The sequence below is a fragment of the Vidua macroura genome, chromosome 7, assembly GCF_024509145.1.
Source record: "Vidua macroura isolate BioBank_ID:100142 chromosome 7, ASM2450914v1, whole genome shotgun sequence".
Lineage (NCBI taxonomy): Eukaryota > Metazoa > Chordata > Aves > Passeriformes > Viduidae > Vidua > Vidua macroura.
In genome coordinates, this window is record NC_071577.1 from 4247454 (window position 1) to 4266795 (window position 19342).

The window sequence follows — 19342 nt, forward strand, 5'->3', positions numbered from 1 at the left end:
GTGTCTTCTCAGCACTCAAAGCTTCCAACTGGAGTTTTTCACTTTTTGTTTTTAATTTCTCTGTTGATTTGAGTAGGCAGAGCTGGGTGTCAGCTTCCATCTGCCTCACAGCTGGAAAGGGAAGCCTTAAGAGAAAGGGAGGGTGCTTTCAGCCTGTGTTCCCAAAGTCAATAGGGAAAGGCTGTGAGAGATTCAGGATTTTTTATCTCCCCTACCCCCATTAGTAAAAACTTGTGCTTTTGGAGAAAAAAGAACATACTGCTGTAGTTCAGGCAGTTAAACAAAATATAAATGCAAACCAAAGCAGTTAAATAATGGTCTGGCTCTCAGTGCTGCATTTTGTCTGACACCGACATGTTGCCACAGACTCCTCCATAACAGGATGAAAACTGCAGAGCTTTGCTTTCCTAAGTCATAACATGCTTTGGGTTGGAAGGGAGCTTGAAGATCATTCCATTCCACCCATGCCATGGGCAGGGACACCTTCCACTAGCCCAGGTTGCTCCAAGCCCCGTCCAACCTGGCCTTGGACATTTGTAGGGATCCAGGGGCAGCCACCCTGTGCCAGGGCCTTCCCACCCTCACAGGGAAGGATTTCTTCCATCTAACCCCACCCTCTGGCAGTTGGAAGCTATTTCCCCTTATCCAGAGTCCTTCTTCAGCACTCTTGGAACCCCTTCAGGCACTGGAAGGTGCTTTAAGGTCTCCCCAGAACATTCTGTTTTCCAGGCTGAACAATCCCAGTTCTCCCAGCTTGTCTCATTTCAGTGAGTGATGGATCACCTGGACAGCTGCATCTCCAAGGAGTTGCTGGCCACAGCAACTGCAATCTGCAATCACATCTCTTGGATCACCTGCTTGGACTGGCGGCAGACACCAATTAATCATGGCAAGCACCTTGACCTTCTGCTGATTTGATCTGAGGTTCCCAGCTCTGCTTGCTGTGTTCTAGGGAGGTGGTTTTGTATTGTGCAGATTTTTAATGCCTGAACACCAAGCAAAATCTAGGTTTTGTAGCTAAAAGGGAATTGGCCCTGGCTCTCCTGTGAGGAGCGTGCTCCCTATAAAATGACACCTGACAGGAGGAACCTGGAGAGGGCGGCGAGGGCTCTGCCCTTGGCAAAATGCAGGAGAGGGAAGGTTGCCTGTGACTCCTGGACTTCCAGCAGCTTTGAGGTTCCAGGTGCTGGCTGTTATTTTTGAAGAGCTGTGGAAGACTTTTCACTTTTTGATGTTATTTTCTGACACACCAAGTAAGGCAAAACCACTGCACTTGCTTTTTTGGCCAAGGCACTCTAGAGTGCCGCTAGAGTGCCTTTAGTTTTGGTTTTGTTTTTTTTTTTGGTTTTTTTTGTTTTTTTTTTCCCTAGGATTTTCAGAGCCTGATTTAGCCAAGTTCTTCCATCCCTGCTTATTTTTAAACCTAATCCTGTTGCTCTCTGACATCACCATGCTTCAATCCCACCGACATCCATGGACTTGGGCAAGCACTCAGAATTCAAGCAGATGATGAAACACTTTGCTCACCAACAGCTGTGAAGTTGGGAAGACCTCACCCAGGGAGAGCAGGGGTCAGGAAGGGAGATGAGACACTTTACATCCCACCCTTTCCATCCATGGGATGGTGGGAGACTCATCCCTCTGTTCTTGTTCCCTGGCACCCAAACCAGAAAGGACCCCAAAGCCCATCCAGTGCCACCCCCTGCCATGGGCAGGGACACCTTCCAATATCCCACGTTGCTCCAAGCCCCATCCAGCCTGGTCTGGAACACTTCCAGGGATGGGGCAGCCACAGCTTTTCTGTGCCAGGGCCTCATCACCCTCCCAGGGAAGATTTTTTCCCCAATATCCCATCTAAACCTACTCTCAGCTTGAAGCCATTCCTCCTTGTCCTGTTAATTGCCTGTGGATATAGGATAACGTGGTTTTTTGGGAAACCAAATACGTGCTTTCTGGGGGCAGGTTCAAGGGCTAAACTTTAGCCCTGTATCTTTTAAAAAGTCGTGGTTCAAAGGTGTCAGCTGAGCTGCGTGTGCTGGCTGGGCAGTGGCTCAGCCCTGCTGAGGTGATTTAGCAGCTGTAGGGCGGTGTGGGCTCAGGGGGAGGGTTTGGGGGCTGAGCTCACCTGGTGTTTTGGGAGCAGCCGGGTGGGGACCCCTGGCAGCTGGCAGGGCTGGGCAGGTGGATGGACAACTAATCCTGGGACAGCCAGCCTGCCTGACCCCCCCTTTTCCTCAGAATTATTATAATAAAGGGATGGGACAATTTTTGGGCTAAGAACGATTCGTTGCTCAGATTAACATCAGTCTCAGAGGCTGTGAGATTGTAAACAAGCAAGCAGTCAGCCATAGCTCAAGAGCAGTCACAAGTTCTTCATTACAAGACAATATATAACTTTCTAAACTAACAGACAGTTGTCACAGGGTTTATTTTGCTTTTCTAACCTATCGCTTTTACTTATTTCTGCTGCACTGTGGATACTTTTATCTAATGGGCTTCTAACTCACATACACACATATGCTTCTACCATAACTTCTAAACTCCTAGTTACTCTATACAATGAACATTATAACCCTTCACTATCTTATCCATACAATTTCTCACTTAAGGCATATTCTTATTTACAACTATAGAAATACAAGTTTATGGTTTCCCTGCTTAATGTCTGTGTATTGCATTTTTACATTAATCTAAGCTTCTTCTAAGATTGCAGATCAAACTCTTCAGTGTCTGTGGAAGTTTCTATTTTTTTTTTCTGATTCCCAAGGAAGGAGATTTTCACTTGGACTCAGTGACTCCCTGGCTTCTTGCTGCTTTTCCTTGGCCTTAGTTTTTCATGCCCTTGGGAGGGAGCAGAGATGAGGATCTGCTGCCTCCCCTTACCTTGTCTACCCCAATACTTTATTGTGGCAGGGAAGAAACAAATGAAAATAGAAAACAACTACAGACATGCTGATGAAATTTTTTTTCCTCTTACATATTTTTTCTGCTTTTTCACCTTTTAAAATATTTTTGCTCTCCCCATTTCCTCTATTTTCTCTTTCATCTATTTTCCCCTCCCCTCTCTTCTTCTGTATTTTTTCTCATCTTCTTCTCTTTTTATTTTCTCTCCTTTTTTATTTTTCCCCACATTTTCTTTTTCTCTTTTTCACCCTTCCTTTTTTTTTTCATTTTTTCTCTCTTTACCCCTCTTTCTCTGCTTTCTCTTTTCTCTACTTCTCTTCTTCCTTCTCTTTTCTCTTTTTTCCATTTTTCTCTTTTGTCTTTCCTCTCCTTTTCTCATTTTTCCTTTTTCTATTTTCATCTTTCCCTCTCTCTTTTTCTCATTTTTCCTCTTTTTTCCTCCATTTCTTTTTTTTCTCTTTTCTTTTGCTTTCTCTTTCCTTTTCTCTCCTTTTTTTCCCCTCCCTTTATTTATCTTTTTGTCCTTCCTATTTTCTTCTATTTTTGCTCTCCTTTGCCCTCTTTTTCCCCCCTCTTTTATCTCTCCTTTTTCCTTCTCTTTTTCTCTCCTTCTCTCCTTTTTCCTCTCTGTTTCTCTCCTCTCCTTTTTATGTCCCTTTTTCCTCTCCCTTTCTCTAGTTCTTTTTCTCTCCTTCCCTGGCTTCCACCTCTCTCTTTCCCCCGCTTTTCCCTCTCTCTTTCTCTTTCTTTCTCTCCTCATTTTCTCTCTTTCCCCGTCTTTTCCCTCTCTCTTTCTCCTCCCTTCTTCCCCTCCTCATCTCTCCCTCAGTGCCGGCATCACCCCTCTCCTACCCCGGGTGCCCGCACCCCTCGCTCCCGTTCCCGGAGACCCGGGCGGGGCCGGGGCCGAGCCGGGGCTGGGCTGAGCTGATCCCCGACCGTGCCGGGGCTGGGCTGAGCTGATCCCCGGCCGTGCCGCGGCTGGGCTGAGCTGATCCCCGGCCGTGCCGGGGCTGGCTGAACCCCTTTGGGGCCGTGCCGGGGCTGGGCCGATCCGAGCCGGGCCGCCGGAGCCGCCCCCGGGAGGCGGGCTCCCCTCACGGCCGATATAAGGCGGCGGCGGCGGCGGGGCCGTGCTCACTCGCTCGGGCAGCGCTGCCGCCAGGCCCCGAGGTAAGGGCGGCACCGGGGGAGCCCCGCGGGGCTGCGGGACCCGTGAGGGGTCACGGCGCGGCCGGCCCGGTTCCCCCTGAGCGCTCGCAGCCTCCCCCGCGCCCCTCTGGGCTCGCTCGGGGTGGGGGGAGCCTCTCCGGCTTGTCCCCAGCCGGCTTTCCCGTGGCGGGAGGGTCTGGGGCAGCTCGGAGCGGCCGCCTGTGGCTCCCCTGTGGGTGCCCTTGCGCGCCCAGGTGCGGTCCTCGGCTCCGTTCCTTCCCCTGCGCTTGTTGTTTGTTTCTTCAGCTCGGAACTGCCGGAGAGTTTGAATGTGCCGGGCTCGGTCTCGCAAAGCCCCTTGCGGGCATGGCTGTCCTCTGGTGGTGGCAGCCCCCTCACGCTGAGGAGCCGGGGCACGGCAGGGCTGAAGCTGTGCGAGTGACAGCCCGCCCAGCGGTCCTGACTTTCCCTGGCGTGGCTCCTTTCCTTCTCCATTCGGGAAGGGCAAAGGCCGGTTTGCCCACACCCCTGAGCAGTCGGGAGGCAGGTCTGAGTGCGGGCAGGAGCGGGCTGTGGGATGCTCTGGGAAGCTCCCCAAATTGCTGAGGGCTTGGACGCTGGGCTGCCCTCCTGGGCAGGGATGCTGGTGCCTGTTTACTTTGTCACAGCCTGCAGAGGGTCCTGGGCGGGAGGTGGGATGGGGAGGGTGCAATCCTGCAGGCTGCATCAGCTCCAGGGACCGCTCTGGGTGTCTGGAGTAGGATTTTGGGTGCGTCTCCTTTCCTTCTTGTCCTAACTCTTGTAAACTAGCAGCGACTGGACTCAGCACTTGTGCCTGCCGGGTGAAGGGGTGATGGCCTGTAGGAGTTTTGCAGTGTCGTGGACACGAATTACGGTCCCAGCTTCCTTCACGAGTTTTTCGGATGCTGTGCTGTCTGCAGAGAGCGCTGAAGGTGTTTTTTTTAGGAGCACGGAGTGGCTTTATTGAGTTTGTCTGGTGGGTCCCCCCCGTACCTCCCAGCTAATCTGGGTGGGAGTCGGAGCTCAGGTTACAGCAGCTAATCCCAGACTACAGCCCGGTTTGTGGGGCTGTAATCCGTGAGCACAGCCCTCCTCCCCGGCGTGACCTGGAGCCTGGGAGGCCGGCTCGGTTTCGGGTTTTTATTGCCGCGCTGGGGATGCGAAAGGCGCAGGCAGATGGATGCACGTGTGTGCAGCAGCCGTGGGCTGGGATCGGGCTGAGCATCCTTCGTGCTCCCTAACGTCCCCAGGGTGGCTCTGAGCCAGCAGCTGCGATTGTGGTGGCCGTGGTATCCCCAGCTTCAAGGGCTCTCTGCTGCCCTGCTGCTGCCTCTCTGGCGGAATCTGACACCCCTCAGCAAGCTTTGAGTTTCTTCTCCGTGAGGTATGTGCTGGAGGCTTGCTGGTGCTGGGTGGTCACAGTCCTGTCCTGAATTGGGGTCTTGGGATGTGGAGTGAGCCTGTTCCTCTTGTTTTAGACCACGTGCCTTTCCAGAGAAGCCCAGGCCCACCCATGCTACTTCTGTGGGGTGTCAGGGGGGTAGTGGGGTAGTGCTCCCCTTCCTGCTCCCAAACACCAGCAGGAGCCGGTGGCCTTTACCATGGGGCTGGAAGTTTTTGTGGCTTTTAGGGAGTTTGCTTTAATTGCTGCTGAATTTTGAAGTACAGGGACTTGGGGATGGTGCCGCATCTCCTGTGTGTGAGAGGGTCGGAAAGATGGATGGAGCCCCATCCCTCTGTCCCACTTGGAGCCCTGGGATGAAGTGAACATCCAGGGGGTGCATCCACCCTGCTGCCTGCAGCACCAGGGTGGTGCTGGCAGCTCTGGGGGGTGGATCAGCCCTTCTGCCCTGCATAGTGTGAGTTAAATCACTCTCTGCTTTCCCGAGATGAGCACAGGATCGGCTCTCCCAGGGTGGAGAGCTGCCACGGGCTCAGCTCCCTATTTAGCCAGTGCTTTAGCAAAATCCGTGCTTAATTTGGTTCGAATCTCGGCTCCGTCTTTCATCAGGCCAGCAGGATGAAAGCCATAGACCAGATCTCCTCACGGGGCCAATTTGGGCCTGTTTGTGGAGAGATTTGATCTCCCCTGAATGTGTGCAGGGCCCCCCTCATTGTTAGTGCCACCAGCTTCCCCTCTGTTGGGACAATAGTGCCTTGAGTCCTCTCGGGTAATCTCCCCCCTTATCTCCCTTCTCTTCCGTAGCCTCTGTCCCTGACAGGCAGGAGGGTGGGAGCTTTGGGAAGAGCCGATTATGCAGAAGGAGAAGTGCTGTTTCAACCAAGGTCCCATTTTGGGGAGAGGGGGTGAGAAGAGGGTATTCAACACATCCGAGTTTTTTCCAGCTTACCTCCCCTCTGTGCTCCTGGAAACCCCACCAAGAGATCCTGTGGTGGGGTCAGGGATATTTGGAGATCCCCTGTTGCTCTCTGGTCACTTGGCCACACTGGCTTTGCCCCAGGCTGGTCCCTTTCCTTCTGGGGCTGTAGTCACAGGGAAGAGCAAGGTGACCATTGTTGGGGATGCTGGATGTGTCCATGGGTGGGCTGGCTGAGCTGATGGCTCCAGCTCAGGTGAAGCCATGAGGGAACAAGGATCCATCCCTTGCAAACCCACCTCTGCAGCTTTATTTTAGCATGTCCCAGGCTGGATCATCCGCTCCAAAACTGGCCTGGCCAAAGCGTGGTGGGCACAGGCCTGGGGCTGTGGGTCGTACTGAGGGTCCCAGGGAGGGGGACAGCATTTTTATACCTCCCCAAAAGCACGAGGGCAATTAGCAGCCCCACTTGGGGTTTTGTGTGAGCCATTAAGGGCCTTTTCTTTCTGCTGGTGAGGAAGTTAACAAGTTGCTTTGTCCACTGCCTGCAGGTAGAAGAAAGCGCTGAAGAGGCAGCAAAAGTAGATGTAGAAAAGCAAAAGGGTGGAAGGAGGCAGTTGTGGAGCCAACCATGATGGGGGAGTGTTTTGAAATCAAAGCATTCTTCTAAAAAGAAAACTTAAGACCAGCAGATCTTCTCAGCAGTCAAGCTCCGAGTCTTTTTTTTCTTTTCTATACACTGTGTTAATAATTGTTAAATGCAGGGAATTCTTTGTAGAATAGAGTTTGAGGGAAGAGGGGAAGGGAGGACAGAGCAGAATTTAAGTTTGGATAGGAGTACAAAGCCCCTTAGTTCCCCACTTCTACTTTATGCATCTGTACAACTTGACAAGATGCTGACCAGAGCCTGTGGTAAATGTTTTATGGTACCATGTATCAGCCAGATCAATTCTACTGTGCTTGAGGGAGTGCAGATAAAATGGCTCAAAGATTCCCCTGCTGAAAGCGATAGGAGCATCATTTATGCCAGAGGAGACAGATTTAGTCGCCTGACATTTATTTGGCCACAGTGTACTTCGCAGATTTCACACCCGGGGACGATAGCCAACTTGATGATGTCAGATGTGAGCTGGAAGAGAAGGAAAAATCACACAAAACCTAATGCTGCTCCTCTTTTGTCAAGCAGATGAGTTTTGCTAAGTGTCTTGGTTGTTTTACTCCATGGAGTGCTTTAATGGAAGGTGCCTGGCAAGAGCAGGATGTTACTGAAGCGGCGCGTCCCGGTGTGACACGGCAGCAGAAATAGCTCCGTAATTTACGTCATTTCTTTCAATCCTGTTTTGCCTTTAGGTCATCTGAGTTCCAGTCTGAGCGACCATGAGCGCGCTTGACTTGACTTCCATCCTGGATTTCCTGGAGACGGCCAACTTGACGGAGATCAACTGGACGTGCAACAACGGCGAGTGCATCACGGTGGATGCGACAACATGCCCCGGCACGCTCAACAAGAGCGCCCTGCTCTACACCCTGTCCTTCTTCTACATCTTCATCTTCGTCATAGGCCTGGTGGCCAACTCGGTGGTGGTGTGGGTCAACCTCCAGGCCAAAATGACCGGCTATGAAACCCACCTGTACATCTTCAACCTGGCCATCGCCGACCTGTGCGTCGTGATCACCCTGCCTGTGTGGGTCGTCTCGCTCGTCCAGCACAACCAGTGGCACATGGGGGAAATCACATGCAAGATAACTCACCTGATATTTTCCATCAACTTGTACAGCAGCATCTTCTTCCTGGCGTGCATGAGCGTGGACCGCTACCTCTCGGTCGCCTATTTCACCAACTCCAGCAGCCGCAAGAAGAAGATCATCCGCCGCTGCATCTGCATCCTGGTGTGGCTCCTGGCCTTCTCCGCGTCCCTCCCGGACACCTATTACCTCAAGACGGTCTCCTCCAACAACGAGACCTACTGCAGGCCCGTTTACCCCGAAGAGAGCTTCAAGGAGTGGTTGATTGGCATGGAGCTCATCTCCGTGGTGCTGGGCTTCCTCATCCCCTTTCCCATCATCGCCGTGTTTTATTTCCTCCTGGCCAAGAGCATCTCCACCTCCAGCGACCAGGAGCGGAAGAGCAACGGGAAGATCATCTTCTCCTATGTCGTGGTGTTCCTGGTGTGCTGGCTGCCCTACCATGTGGCTGTCCTGCTGGACATCTTCTACAGCCTTCATTTCATCCCCTTCAGCTGCCAGATGGAGAACTTCCTCTACGCCACCCTCCACATCACTCAGTGTTTCTCCCTAGTCCACTGCTGCGTCAACCCCATCCTGTACAGCTTCATCAACCGCAACTACAGATACGAGCTCATGAAAGCCTTTATTTTCAAGTACTCTGCCAAAACTGGCCTCACTAAACTCATTGACGCCTCCAGAGTGTCAGAAGCAGAATACTCAGCTCTGGAGCAAAATGCCAAATGACTGCAACCCCAGAAAGAAACTTCCTTGACTGTCTGACCTGATGTGTTTTTTTGTGTGTGTTACGGTTTGTTGGTTTTTTTTTTTTTTGACCCCTTCCTTTCAATGTGCGTGTTACGAACGCGGCGTGAATTCCAGCCTACAAAAGAGAGAGGACAAAGTGTAATTTAAGAGTAGGATCAGTTGCAAAGTGGAAGTGGTACCAAAATGAAAACCTTTTCTCCTCCTAGCCCAGTGTGGACTCCTCAACAACGCTATGCAAATGGAAACGACTTCCTAGCAGACAAAGCCATTGTGTACCATAGATAACACGGATAAGCTTCTCCTTCCACGTCTTGATTCCCTCTTGTCTCCTTGTATATGTTTATATATATAGTGTGTTGTATTTAAAAGCTCGAGACTTTATTTTCTGCCTCTTGGTGTACCTTATACAAGTGTATTTGAAAGTTAAATATATTTTTATCATGTATTTGAAGTATATTGCTGATGAGTGTATCCAGAGTGCTGTAGTCTGAGTGTTAGGTGGCCGTTTAGCTCCAAGAGGATGCTGATAAATAGGATGGAAATGATCTCTTGGGAGCATCCTCCCTGGCTGGCACACTTTATGGACCATGGCTTTATGTGGTGTCACACCCACATGCTGGAGCATGAAATATATGTAGTGTAATATAGCTGCCATCATGTTAAAATTAACATTATTGTCAGAGTCCTTAACTCCTACACCCCTGCTTCACCAGGCTGTATCCTCCTGCACAGAGTGAGTGATCTTACTGCTGAGAGTTGTCGCTATTTGTAAGTTATTTTTGTAAAATAAAGATCTGAGGAAAAAAAAACCAAAACCTGTGCCTACCAGTGGTTTGACTTGCCAGCCTTCTCCTCAGGTTAAAAAAAAAAAGTCAAAAAGGAGGAATCTCAAGGCCACCTCAGTCCTTTGGTGCAGGAACAGACAGGTCAGTCAGAGTTTTCTGGTGTTTGGTGGCCAGAAAGAACTGATGGAGGAATGGGAGATGGCACTGGAGCATGGTGAGCAGGGAAGGGGTGGGAGGAATGGGTCTGTGCTGGTGGGGAAGGTAAAAGTGATGGATTTATGAGGTAAAAGCTGCTAGGAATGATGAAAAGCTGTGTTTGTAGCTTAGAAATAAACACAGGGAAGGAAAATACGGAAGTGTGCAGATGGAGCGGATATTTGGACTAATCCAGGTTCAGCCCTCGGTGGTTTTTGCTGGCGATGGAATTGGGGGTTAGCAGTCCTGACAGCACTAAATCCCTTTTTATCTCCTCTTCCCTTTGTTGGGGATTTGCAGTGCCGTAGTGTCCAAGTGGGGCAGGATCCAGGCGCTGTGGGATGCCTCAAGTGGAGCTTTAAGCCAGCAAAGGACTTGAATCATGGTGTTCACCTCAGGACAAGGTATTTAATGTCACATCAGTGATGTCTCCCAGCCGTGTTTGCTGCTCCAGGGCAGTGCTACACTTAAATTCCTGTTCAATCCATGCATGTCCTCATCCCTCTGTGATCCCAGCAGCCGAACAATTTGGGAACGAGTGTATTTTGTTTCTTTCTACGTGTTCCATTACTGCCTCCTCAAAGGTCATCCTGTAAAAACAGATGTTAAGTCTGCCATCCCCTCCTTGTACTGGTGTTGCTAAAAAAGCACCAGTCCATTCCCAAATGGGGAGAAATCCCAAAAGAAAAAGGATTTCTGGTTGCAGAGAAGCTGTCAGGATGGAGAGCAGGCGTAGCTTTTTGTGCTGATGCTTCTTGTGCACTGTGGGTATTTTGAGTTTCCTGTTAACCTTAAGCTGCTGCTGAGCTGCAAGGAAAGTTCTCACTCATGCTGACACTTGAAGTGAGTTAATGCTGAGAAATTAATCTCCTGGTTTAGCTGGGCATTGCTTCCCTTCCCTCAGCATCTCTGTGTGCAGCTGTGTGTCCTCCCCAAGGTGCTGGATACAGCTCTGGCATCCTGCTCCTGTCCCCCTGCAGGGTGTTGCTCATCTTAGAGCAGCAGAACTGTTTCAGTTCAGGTTCCCTCTCAGGCAGTGGGTTGTTCTCACGTGGTGCTGTAGCTTTATGCTGGCAGAAATTCACAGAATTTCTTTTTTTTTTTCTTTCCCTCTGCAGTTTGGTATTCACAGAGCGGCGTCAGCCCTGCACAGAGCCCGGGTGGTGCTGAGTGCTGGGGAAATCCTGCAGACCTGCTGCTTAAACCACACTGATAAAGTCTCCAGGCCTCTTCCTTGGGGAGGTGAATCGTGGTGTGATGGTGCCTTTTCCAAAAGCAGGGTCAGACAGGGAGCAGGGAAAGGTCAGGACCCTTGCTGTCAGTACTGTGCACACATGGATCCTTTCCAGCTCCTTGATGGGAAAACCTGGAGCTGAGGACTCACCTTGTCCCTCGAAAGGACAAGTGGAGCTGGGAGGCAGCACCCCCCACACCAGCAGTTTGGGAAGTGGGAACACTGTCCTCTCCAGGGATTGGCACTGCTGAGTGGACCCAGGGTCCCACAACTCTGTGGTAGTGGGCAGAGGATGGGAAATGGGTGGAGGGCAGAACAGCCAAGAGGAACAGGAGCGATGGAGTTTGTAATTGTGTATTTCTCATTAGGACTCTGGTTTCACGGTCAAAATTCTCAAAAATCAAACTGGCAGGGGTGTAATAGCTAAAATTCCTGTGTTCTAGGAAGCGTTTCTCCTGTGTGACACAATACCCCAGCTGGTGTTTGCACTGAGACCAAAGTGTGGATCTGGACTCCTTGGAGACTGAAATGAGGGAATTTATCAGCAGATAGCAGGTGAGTGAAAATAGGTGTCTTCTGAGATGTGACTGTGACTTAGAGTGATTGATGTGATGGCTGCTGTCACTTTGTTTGGCCAAATGTCCCGAGCCTGGAACTTGGGGAGTTCAGGAAGAATTTCTTCATGGAAAAGGTTGTTAAGCACTGGAAGGGGCTGCCCAGGGGAGTGATGGAGGTGTTCAAGAAAAGACTGGACATGGCACTCGGTGCTCTGGGCTGGGTGACAAGTGGGGAATAATCATAGGCTGCTCTTTGAAAAGACCTCCCAGACCATCAAAATGATTCTGTGGTTCTGTTTTAGGAAGGGTCCCTGCTCCTCCCTGCTGTGGCTTTGTGGCTTGCTGTGCCTGGGGATCTCCCTTGCTCCTCTGACAGCTACAGGTGTCCATGGGGATTCAGATCTTACCTTTTCCAGAGGGCCAAATTCACAGCGTTAAGTCTTGGCTGGAAAAATGAGCACAAATCAAACATAATCCATAACCTGGAGCGAGTTCTCCTGCTTAACTCTTGGGCTTTCTGGTAAAGCATTTCCACGTGCCTCAGAGGCAGGCACTGAGCAAATAAAAATACATCTGCTCCGTGAGAAAGGCTTTATTTCTCTTCTTCCATAGAAAGTTTAGTGCTGCTTTATTGTTCCTTAAACACAGCTTTCCTTTTATGAGCCATAAATGATGTTCAGGTGTAGCACAGTGACTTAAATCAGCTCCTCTGGCATTATGCAGATAATGTACTGCAAGAAACACCCAACTGGCCCCTTTCTCCTTGTGCTAATTCATGGTTTCAGCGCTGCTGACTTTAGGTACTCTCTTTTCACGAGTTCACTGAGCATAAAAGCCAGTTAAAATTCCTAAGAAGCGAGAAATAATTCAGCTGTGAGCAATATTGAAGCACGTGGGGGCGGGGGCAGTGCTGCCAAAGCCCAGCTCTTAATTCTCTTTCTGAGAGTTTCTCCATGACAAGAGTGGAGCTGGTACTTTAAAAAGGGAAGGGGTGTGGGGCTGAGCAGGGCATGATGTGGTGGGGATGGGTTTTGGGGGGAATTGGTGTGTGCAGAGCCCAGGGTTTGCTTTTAGCCTCCCTGCTCCATTAGGATGTGTGGCTGAAGAGCATCTGAGCCAGAGTCTGCTCCAACTCACACCCCGGATTTACAGTAGGATAATGCTGCCGATTTAAAAGGAGTTCTCTGGGATTTATAGGGCTTTTTATAAGCAGGATCAGGAATTTCAGCCATAATCCTGTGCAAATGTATGGGTGTGAGTGGCGACGTGTGCATCTGCATGGCTAATGCAGAGTAATACCCACATCCAGCCAGAACTCAGAGATGAAATCACAGCAGCACAGCAGAGTATAACCATGGCAGTTTGCTCCCACAAAAGTACTTGCATTACAGGGTTAGAATGGGATTCAAACCAGGCTCCCAAAGATCCTGGCATGGATAAGCCAGCTGTAAGTCTAAAACATGTGGCTGACTCTGCAACATCCACTGCCACAAGAAAAATCAGCCTCCTTCCCCTTTGGTGGTTGCTGTTTGAAAGCAATTTTTTTTTTCTCCATAGAAGTCTTGATCTCTTTGTTTTTATTATGTGAAATACATGCAAGGCCTTAGGTAAGGGAAATGCTGTAACTTCATAATGCCAAGGAGATGCCAACATCCCAGTGATGTGAATCCAGGGAGATCCCTCAATCCTAAAATACTGAGCAGGATGGCACTGGAATGAGCCTCGGAGTAAGGCTTTTTGGGGTTTTTAACTTATTAAAAAGGTACAAGAAAGCACTGGGAAACCAACCAGACCCTCTGCAGATGATGCTTCTTGTCATCCTCTGGTTTGAAGCCAACTCTGATGATGGATGGTGCCTCTTGCCTTTAGGTTAAGGGGGGAAAAAAAACCCAAGCCCCTCTCGTGTTTGCTGTCTGTACAGTGCTATTTCCAGACTAAAGAAAAAGAGTTAAATTACATTTTAGCAGAACAATACTGACAACAGCAAAGGTCAGGAAACTTTTTCGTAAGGTCACCCTATCGATTGCAGCAGTGAAAGGAGAGACATCAAATACTTGGCCATGAAAGGCTGAAAAGCAGTAAATTCAGCATGAGATATTGAAACCCAAGCTCTTTCTTATGTGGCAGAGCCTCTGACATAGCAGGTTTACTGTTCAAGCTGAGATATGTTGCCTTGCCAACATATATTCTGAGTTACCCAAGCAGATTTAATGTTTTTGCAGTGGTGACTTTTCACTTTTTTTTTTTTTTTTGGCTGGGTCGGGGGGGGGAACGCTTTTCTTTTTCTTTTCAAAAAAGAAAAAAAATTGTTGCAGAAGATTTCGAACCTACCTAGGAAATGACCTTAATCAATTTAGTTCCACCGATGAGTATGAAAACTCAGATCTTTCTTTTTGCTTTCTCTGAACATTGTCTTGCCCGCATTGAGCAGGGTGACCGAGTCACAGCTTGAGAGAAAAGTGTGTTTTGTTTGTTGTTTTGTTGTGGGGTTTTTTTTATCCATCCAAGTGGCAGCTCTGTTTTGTCCAAAAGGATTGACGTGACTGACAAGTGTTTTGAATTTCTAAGCTCCGAGGTCTCCAAATGCATGAAAAGCGAATGACACACACATAAAAATGTAAATCTTTGGAAAACAAGCACCAACTACACACAAAAAACATAACAATTCTGCAAAAGGGTGACAGACGCTGCATTCATTCTGGGGGGGGGTTTCCCTCCCTTTTTCTTTTTAATAAGCCAGTGTTTGTGGGCCACCTACAGGCACATTTGTGTCTCCTGCAGTGGGGAATCGGGATGCACAATAAGGCAAAGTCATGGTTGTGGGTCTTGCTGCAGCTCCCATCGTCACCAGCTCGCCAGGATCCGTTCCCATCAGCTCCCTGTCCATTGGGGTCACTCCCTGGATCTTCATCCAGCAGGCACACAACACTCCAATGTCCTCGTTACCTGGGGCTTGGGCTGTGGGAGTCCCAGGGGAGGGAAGCCACTGGGCAGGGCTGTGCCTCCCACCCTGGGCATCCCTGGCAGTGCTGTCCAAACCCTCCTGGAAACCTGGCAGCCTCAGGGCTGTGCCCATTCCCTGGGGAGCCTGGGCAGTGTCCAGCACTCTGGGTGCTTTCCCTGATCTCCAGCCTGGCCCTCCCCTGACACATCTCCATGGCGTTCCCTCCTGTCACTGGTCACCACAGAGTGACCACAAGGTGTGAGAGGGAAGGAAAGGCACATTTCTGGTCTCCCAAGCAGCAAGGTGGCTTCTCCCTCCTTCCAGGCATCCCATCACAACCTTGTTGTCACTGTCCTGGGCAAAGGCTGTTCAGCTCAGGGTTATCCGTGACAACCACGTGGAGTTACTCCAGAGAGTATTTTAATCAATTTTGCCTGCTGGTAACATGTCTGAGACCAGAGCACCTGAATGCAACTCCATGGAGCAGCCCAGGAGCCCTCTGTGGCATGGCCCTGCTCCCTCCTGGCTCTCTTTTCCTTTGTGGCAGGATCAAAGATGTGGGAATGCTGCACTGTGTGGAGGAGGCTGGGCCCTTGATGACACAATCTGGAGCTCTTGTCCCCAACTCAGCCACCGTGTTCCAGGGCAGGCTGGAACCTCAAGGTCGTGCCTTTGGTGGGTGGCAGTTTTATAAAGAGGAGTGGTGGTGGGGAGAGAGGTTTTCTTCCCATTTCCCTTCCTGTCTGGCCTGGTGAATGTCATGTTTTGGTTGAGGGGTTTGAGAGAGCGAGGGAAGCAGTCAGTTGGAAAGGCTGATCCTGCAGCTTCCCCTCAGTTCAGCTCCAGTGCTTCCTCATGGCTGCTTTATGGAAAGCTGCCTGGCACAGGAGAATCCATACCTTCCCTTTGCACTCCGTCCATAAAACACCAGAGTGTTTTGGATTCCTGCTTCCAGGAGAGAATAGCCCTCACTGTACTCCTGGAGAATAAAATAGGAGAGGGAGAGGGAGACACTTCCCCACTCACGCTCCAGCTCCTTTGGCTGAGAGGCAGCTTTGCTCACCCACGTTTGATTTTTGGCATTATTGGAGACTTTCTAAACATTTCCTGAGCTGTGGAGCAAATGCCAGGCATTCCTTGCTCAACCTAATTATGGGATGATGGTAATGGATCCTAGGAGATCCCTGGGGAAGGATGGAAAGTGGATTTTTCCATCAGCAGCCCTGGTAGTTCGCTGTCTTCCCTGGGCACCATCTCAGTTCCTTTGCACCTGGTGAACTCTTGGCCCTGCTTCTGCCAAAGATACTTCAGGATGAAAGTCTGGATTTCAGGTTGGAAACTCCCAGACAGGTGAACACCCTGTGTGTCTGAGAGGGGTGACTGCTTGGCTCAGCCCCTGGAAGTCTGGATGTAAACCTGAAGTGCATTAAACCTTCTCCAAGAGCAGGGAGTGGGGGGTGTTCACACTTTGAAAAGCTTTCTGAGCTTTCTAGTGTCTGCTGCTTCCAGTCAGGCTGCAATCCAAAAGTGCAAAGGCTCGTGCAAGTCATTAATAAGGAACAAAAACCAGACCCTGAGACAGGTTCAGCTCCACGACAGCTCTGAAATCATGGGCTTGCAGCAGTCTCGTGCTTTCCTCAGGTAGGTTTACTCTTGGAGAACTGGAAATCCATTTTTTACTCTGCATTCACTTCCAGGTGCTGTTTGTGTAAGAGTTAGGAATGTCTCCAGGTGTAAAATTTCCACTGTCTGCTGGCATCCGTGTCTCACACTCCTTTATGTGGCTGGAAAGTCTGGTCCAGGCAGTCTGGGGAAGTGAAGGGGATTTACTTGCAGGGTGGGTAAGTGCCCCTGTACACACGGCCTTCTCCCTGAGCTTCCCATAGATCTGGTGACAACCTCTTTTCCCTGAAGTCAGTGAGAAATTCCCAGACACCTCTCAGCCTGGATTTCATCCTAGGAAGTTTCTTGATTCCCCTCCGCTCTGTGAGACCACAGCTTGTTGCCTGTTGGGAAGGAGACGCTGTTTCCTATTTGTGCCAAGGAATGTCTAGGCAGGAAAAGATGCCTTTGGGGGTGGTACAACCCCAAAGATGAATTGTTGTCACACAGACTGTGAAAGGAAGCGATGTACAGCACCAGAAGTATTGCTTGGGATCACACAAATCCCTTCTCCTTTCCTTTGGGAAGTGACCAACCCTTTCCACTTTCCAAGCAGTTGGAATACGTCCATGTTGCTGCGGAGCTAAAGCTGTGTCAGCTTGCAGGGTGATGGAAAAGGGAACTTTAAATGAACTGCAGGTTTGTGTTACACATGTTGCACACGCTGTACCTTCCTGCAGGGAGTCCTCACAAGCTGATTTGATCACCTTTCCCCTTCCACTGACAGCTGGAGTTGTGCATTAGAGGAAGATTATAAAGGAGAACAGTTCAAAACAAGGCTCTGAGGCAACCCATCAACCCATTCCTCGTAGGAGAGGGATGGAGACAACTGCTGGGGGAAGAGCAAAGCTGTTGACTGTTTCCAGGACCTGTGGTTCACAGCTAAGGAAGATTTCTTTTCCCCTTTGCAGCTCTAAGATATAAATTAAGCTGCCCTCTTAACCAGAAACACATTCAGTTCTGATTTTGAGTCAGCTGAGGTGTTGTTTCAGCTTTATCATAGTGTGCAGCCTCTCTGCGTGCTCCTGTTGTTCATTTGTGAGGAATGAAGATGAGAGCTTGGATTTGGGAGAGCCAAGAATCCCACACTGAAGTGGAAGGCAGTTCTTAGCAGCAGCATCTGCTTGATAGCCAGCACTGCATTCATGGGGATGGATAAAACAGATAAGGTGTTTTTCTGGATTGACTTCACTGTTCTCTGCCTCCTGTGCTCTTCTTGCCCTCCTCCTGCAAACCCGAGGCTGGGAAAACTGTTTTTCCTCCAATTGCAGGAGCCTTATCTCTGCCTTACAGCCAGGAGCAGGGCCCTGTCCCACCCGGTGCTGCAGGCTCCTGAAATCCAGCAGGGCTGGAACGAGCTCCAAGCTCTCTGCTCATCTTTCCCAGGTCTCTTCCTGCTAAGGGAAGTTTCTCTGGGCCCCCTGATGCAGGTGACAAGGGGTGATGCTTTGTAAAAGCCATTTTGTAGCTGAGAAGCGCCTCAGGCCTCCCTGGCACGCTGGTGGGTTTGTAGGGAGCAATATCTCCTGTTAGATTATCCAACAGATTTGGGATAAACCAGACAAGCCACTCCTCAGGCTAAAAGCAGGTCTGTTTTTTCCCCAGTTGTGTCTGTGCTGGTTTTTCCAGATAAAAGCCATGTGCTCCCCAGAGGGATGTGCCTGCTTTGGCAGCCAGCCTTGAGCTGCTGGGCTCCAATTCCTGCTCGCTCTGCCTGGAAGCCCCTTGCTGGGTGATCCCAGCCCAGCTGGGGCTTCCCATCCATACCCAGGTTCACAAAGATGTGGAGGTCTCTTCTCTTGGCTGGAAGTGCCTTTTCCTTGTGGCTCCTGAGGGAGAGGTTGCCCACCTCCCCTTCCAATCTATGTTTGACAGACTGAAGCAGCTTCTTGTGAAACCCCTCCAAGGTAATTGAAATCTCTTTTGGTTTACAGTGCAATCCACTGACTTTTTATTCCTCCACCACCAGCAGCCAGTTGTTTCTGTGCAAGTCTAATACAGGTTAGTCATACATCATGGAATAAAGTTATGGGTTTTTCTCCAGTGCCAGACACGTGGAAGCATCTGGTGAGACAGAGAAGTACCCAGCATGGATAAATCATGTTTAAAAAGCTTGCAAATTTTAGCTGCCTGTTAAACTGCTTTATTTTTTCTCGTGTATGTGCTTCCACCTTGGGGGCATCTCCCCAGCTGGCTAGCAGTGAAAGCCTAGCCCAGAGGATGCTCTGCTGGAAAGGCATGAAAGTAGCGGGAATGTTCTGAATTCAGTTTTATACCTCATTTACTAGAGATTGCCTTTAAAAGCTGATTCTTCAGCTAAGAAAAATATGTTTCCTTTACTCACTTGGCAAAGGAAATATTTTGTGCAGGGTTCTTGTCAGAGCATCTGTTCCCTTTGTTTATAACCCAGCTTTTTGAGCTGTGCTTTGTAAATGTTTAGTACAGCATATTACTGATCTAGTAATTCCCTGCTCCTTCTAAAAATAGGACAGGATGTCCTCTCAGCTCCAAACACCTTTGCTTGTTGGGATGAGAGTTTTCCAGCTGAGGTGTCTGCCTTGGACCAAGTTCTTCTGGGGAAACACCAGCTCAGAGTGGAACAGCCGCTCCTGAGAATAAAATTGTGAAAAACCAAATCATTTTCCATGCTGAAGCAAGCCTGGCTCTTGTGGAAAAGGCAAAGGGGAAAGAAGAGATGCTCTAGTAGAACTTTCCAGTTAATTCCCTGAATATGCCTCTACCTGGCTCATGTTTGACCTTTCCTCTGAGCTGTCCTTAGTTAGTGCAAGCCTGAGGGCTTTGGCCACAAGGAAATGGGGCCATTCTCCTTGGGGGAACTTTATCTCCTTTTGGTGGCTTCCAGTGGGATGAAAAGGGACACTGAACTGACTGGAAACATGAGGAGTTTGCAGTTCATGCTTTTATCAAATTTAAGACCATCTTTAATATAACTTCTTTACTTTTTAAAGACAGACCATATCCCAAAATGAAAGAAGTTACATGATTTCCAGAACATGTTAAAATCTGGATGAATTAATCACACTGAGGTGTCCCTGGGGCACGCCTAAAATCATCAT

General features: G+C 49.6%; 1 protein-coding gene and 1 long non-coding RNA gene across 6 annotated transcripts in view; both read left to right on the plus strand.

Annotated features, from left to right (window-relative positions):
* Positions 1-9333, plus strand: part of ACKR3 (atypical chemokine receptor 3) — a 43813-nt gene extending 34480 nt beyond the window's left edge. For 3 of the 5 annotated variants that reach the window (XM_053982498.1, XM_053982496.1, XM_053982497.1), the window contains one exon: positions 7746-9333. In XM_053982498.1, coding sequence (XP_053838473.1) covers positions 7773-8867 — 1095 coding nt within the window. In that variant the 5' untranslated portion in view covers positions 7746-7772 and the 3' untranslated portion in view covers positions 8868-9333. Of the gene's footprint in view, positions 1-4001; positions 4078-5160; positions 5462-7745 lie in introns of those variants that run through there. The other 2 variants (XM_053982495.1, XM_053982499.1) reach the window with 2 other exon arrangements.
* An 841-nt stretch (positions 9334-10174) lies between these two features.
* LOC128810159 (uncharacterized) lies at positions 10175-11652 on the plus strand. The gene is made up of 3 exons (XR_008437961.1): positions 10175-10272; positions 10987-11110; positions 11546-11652. It is a non-coding gene; the product is annotated as an uncharacterized LOC128810159 (long non-coding RNA).
* Positions 11653-19342: the final 7690 nt, after the last annotated feature.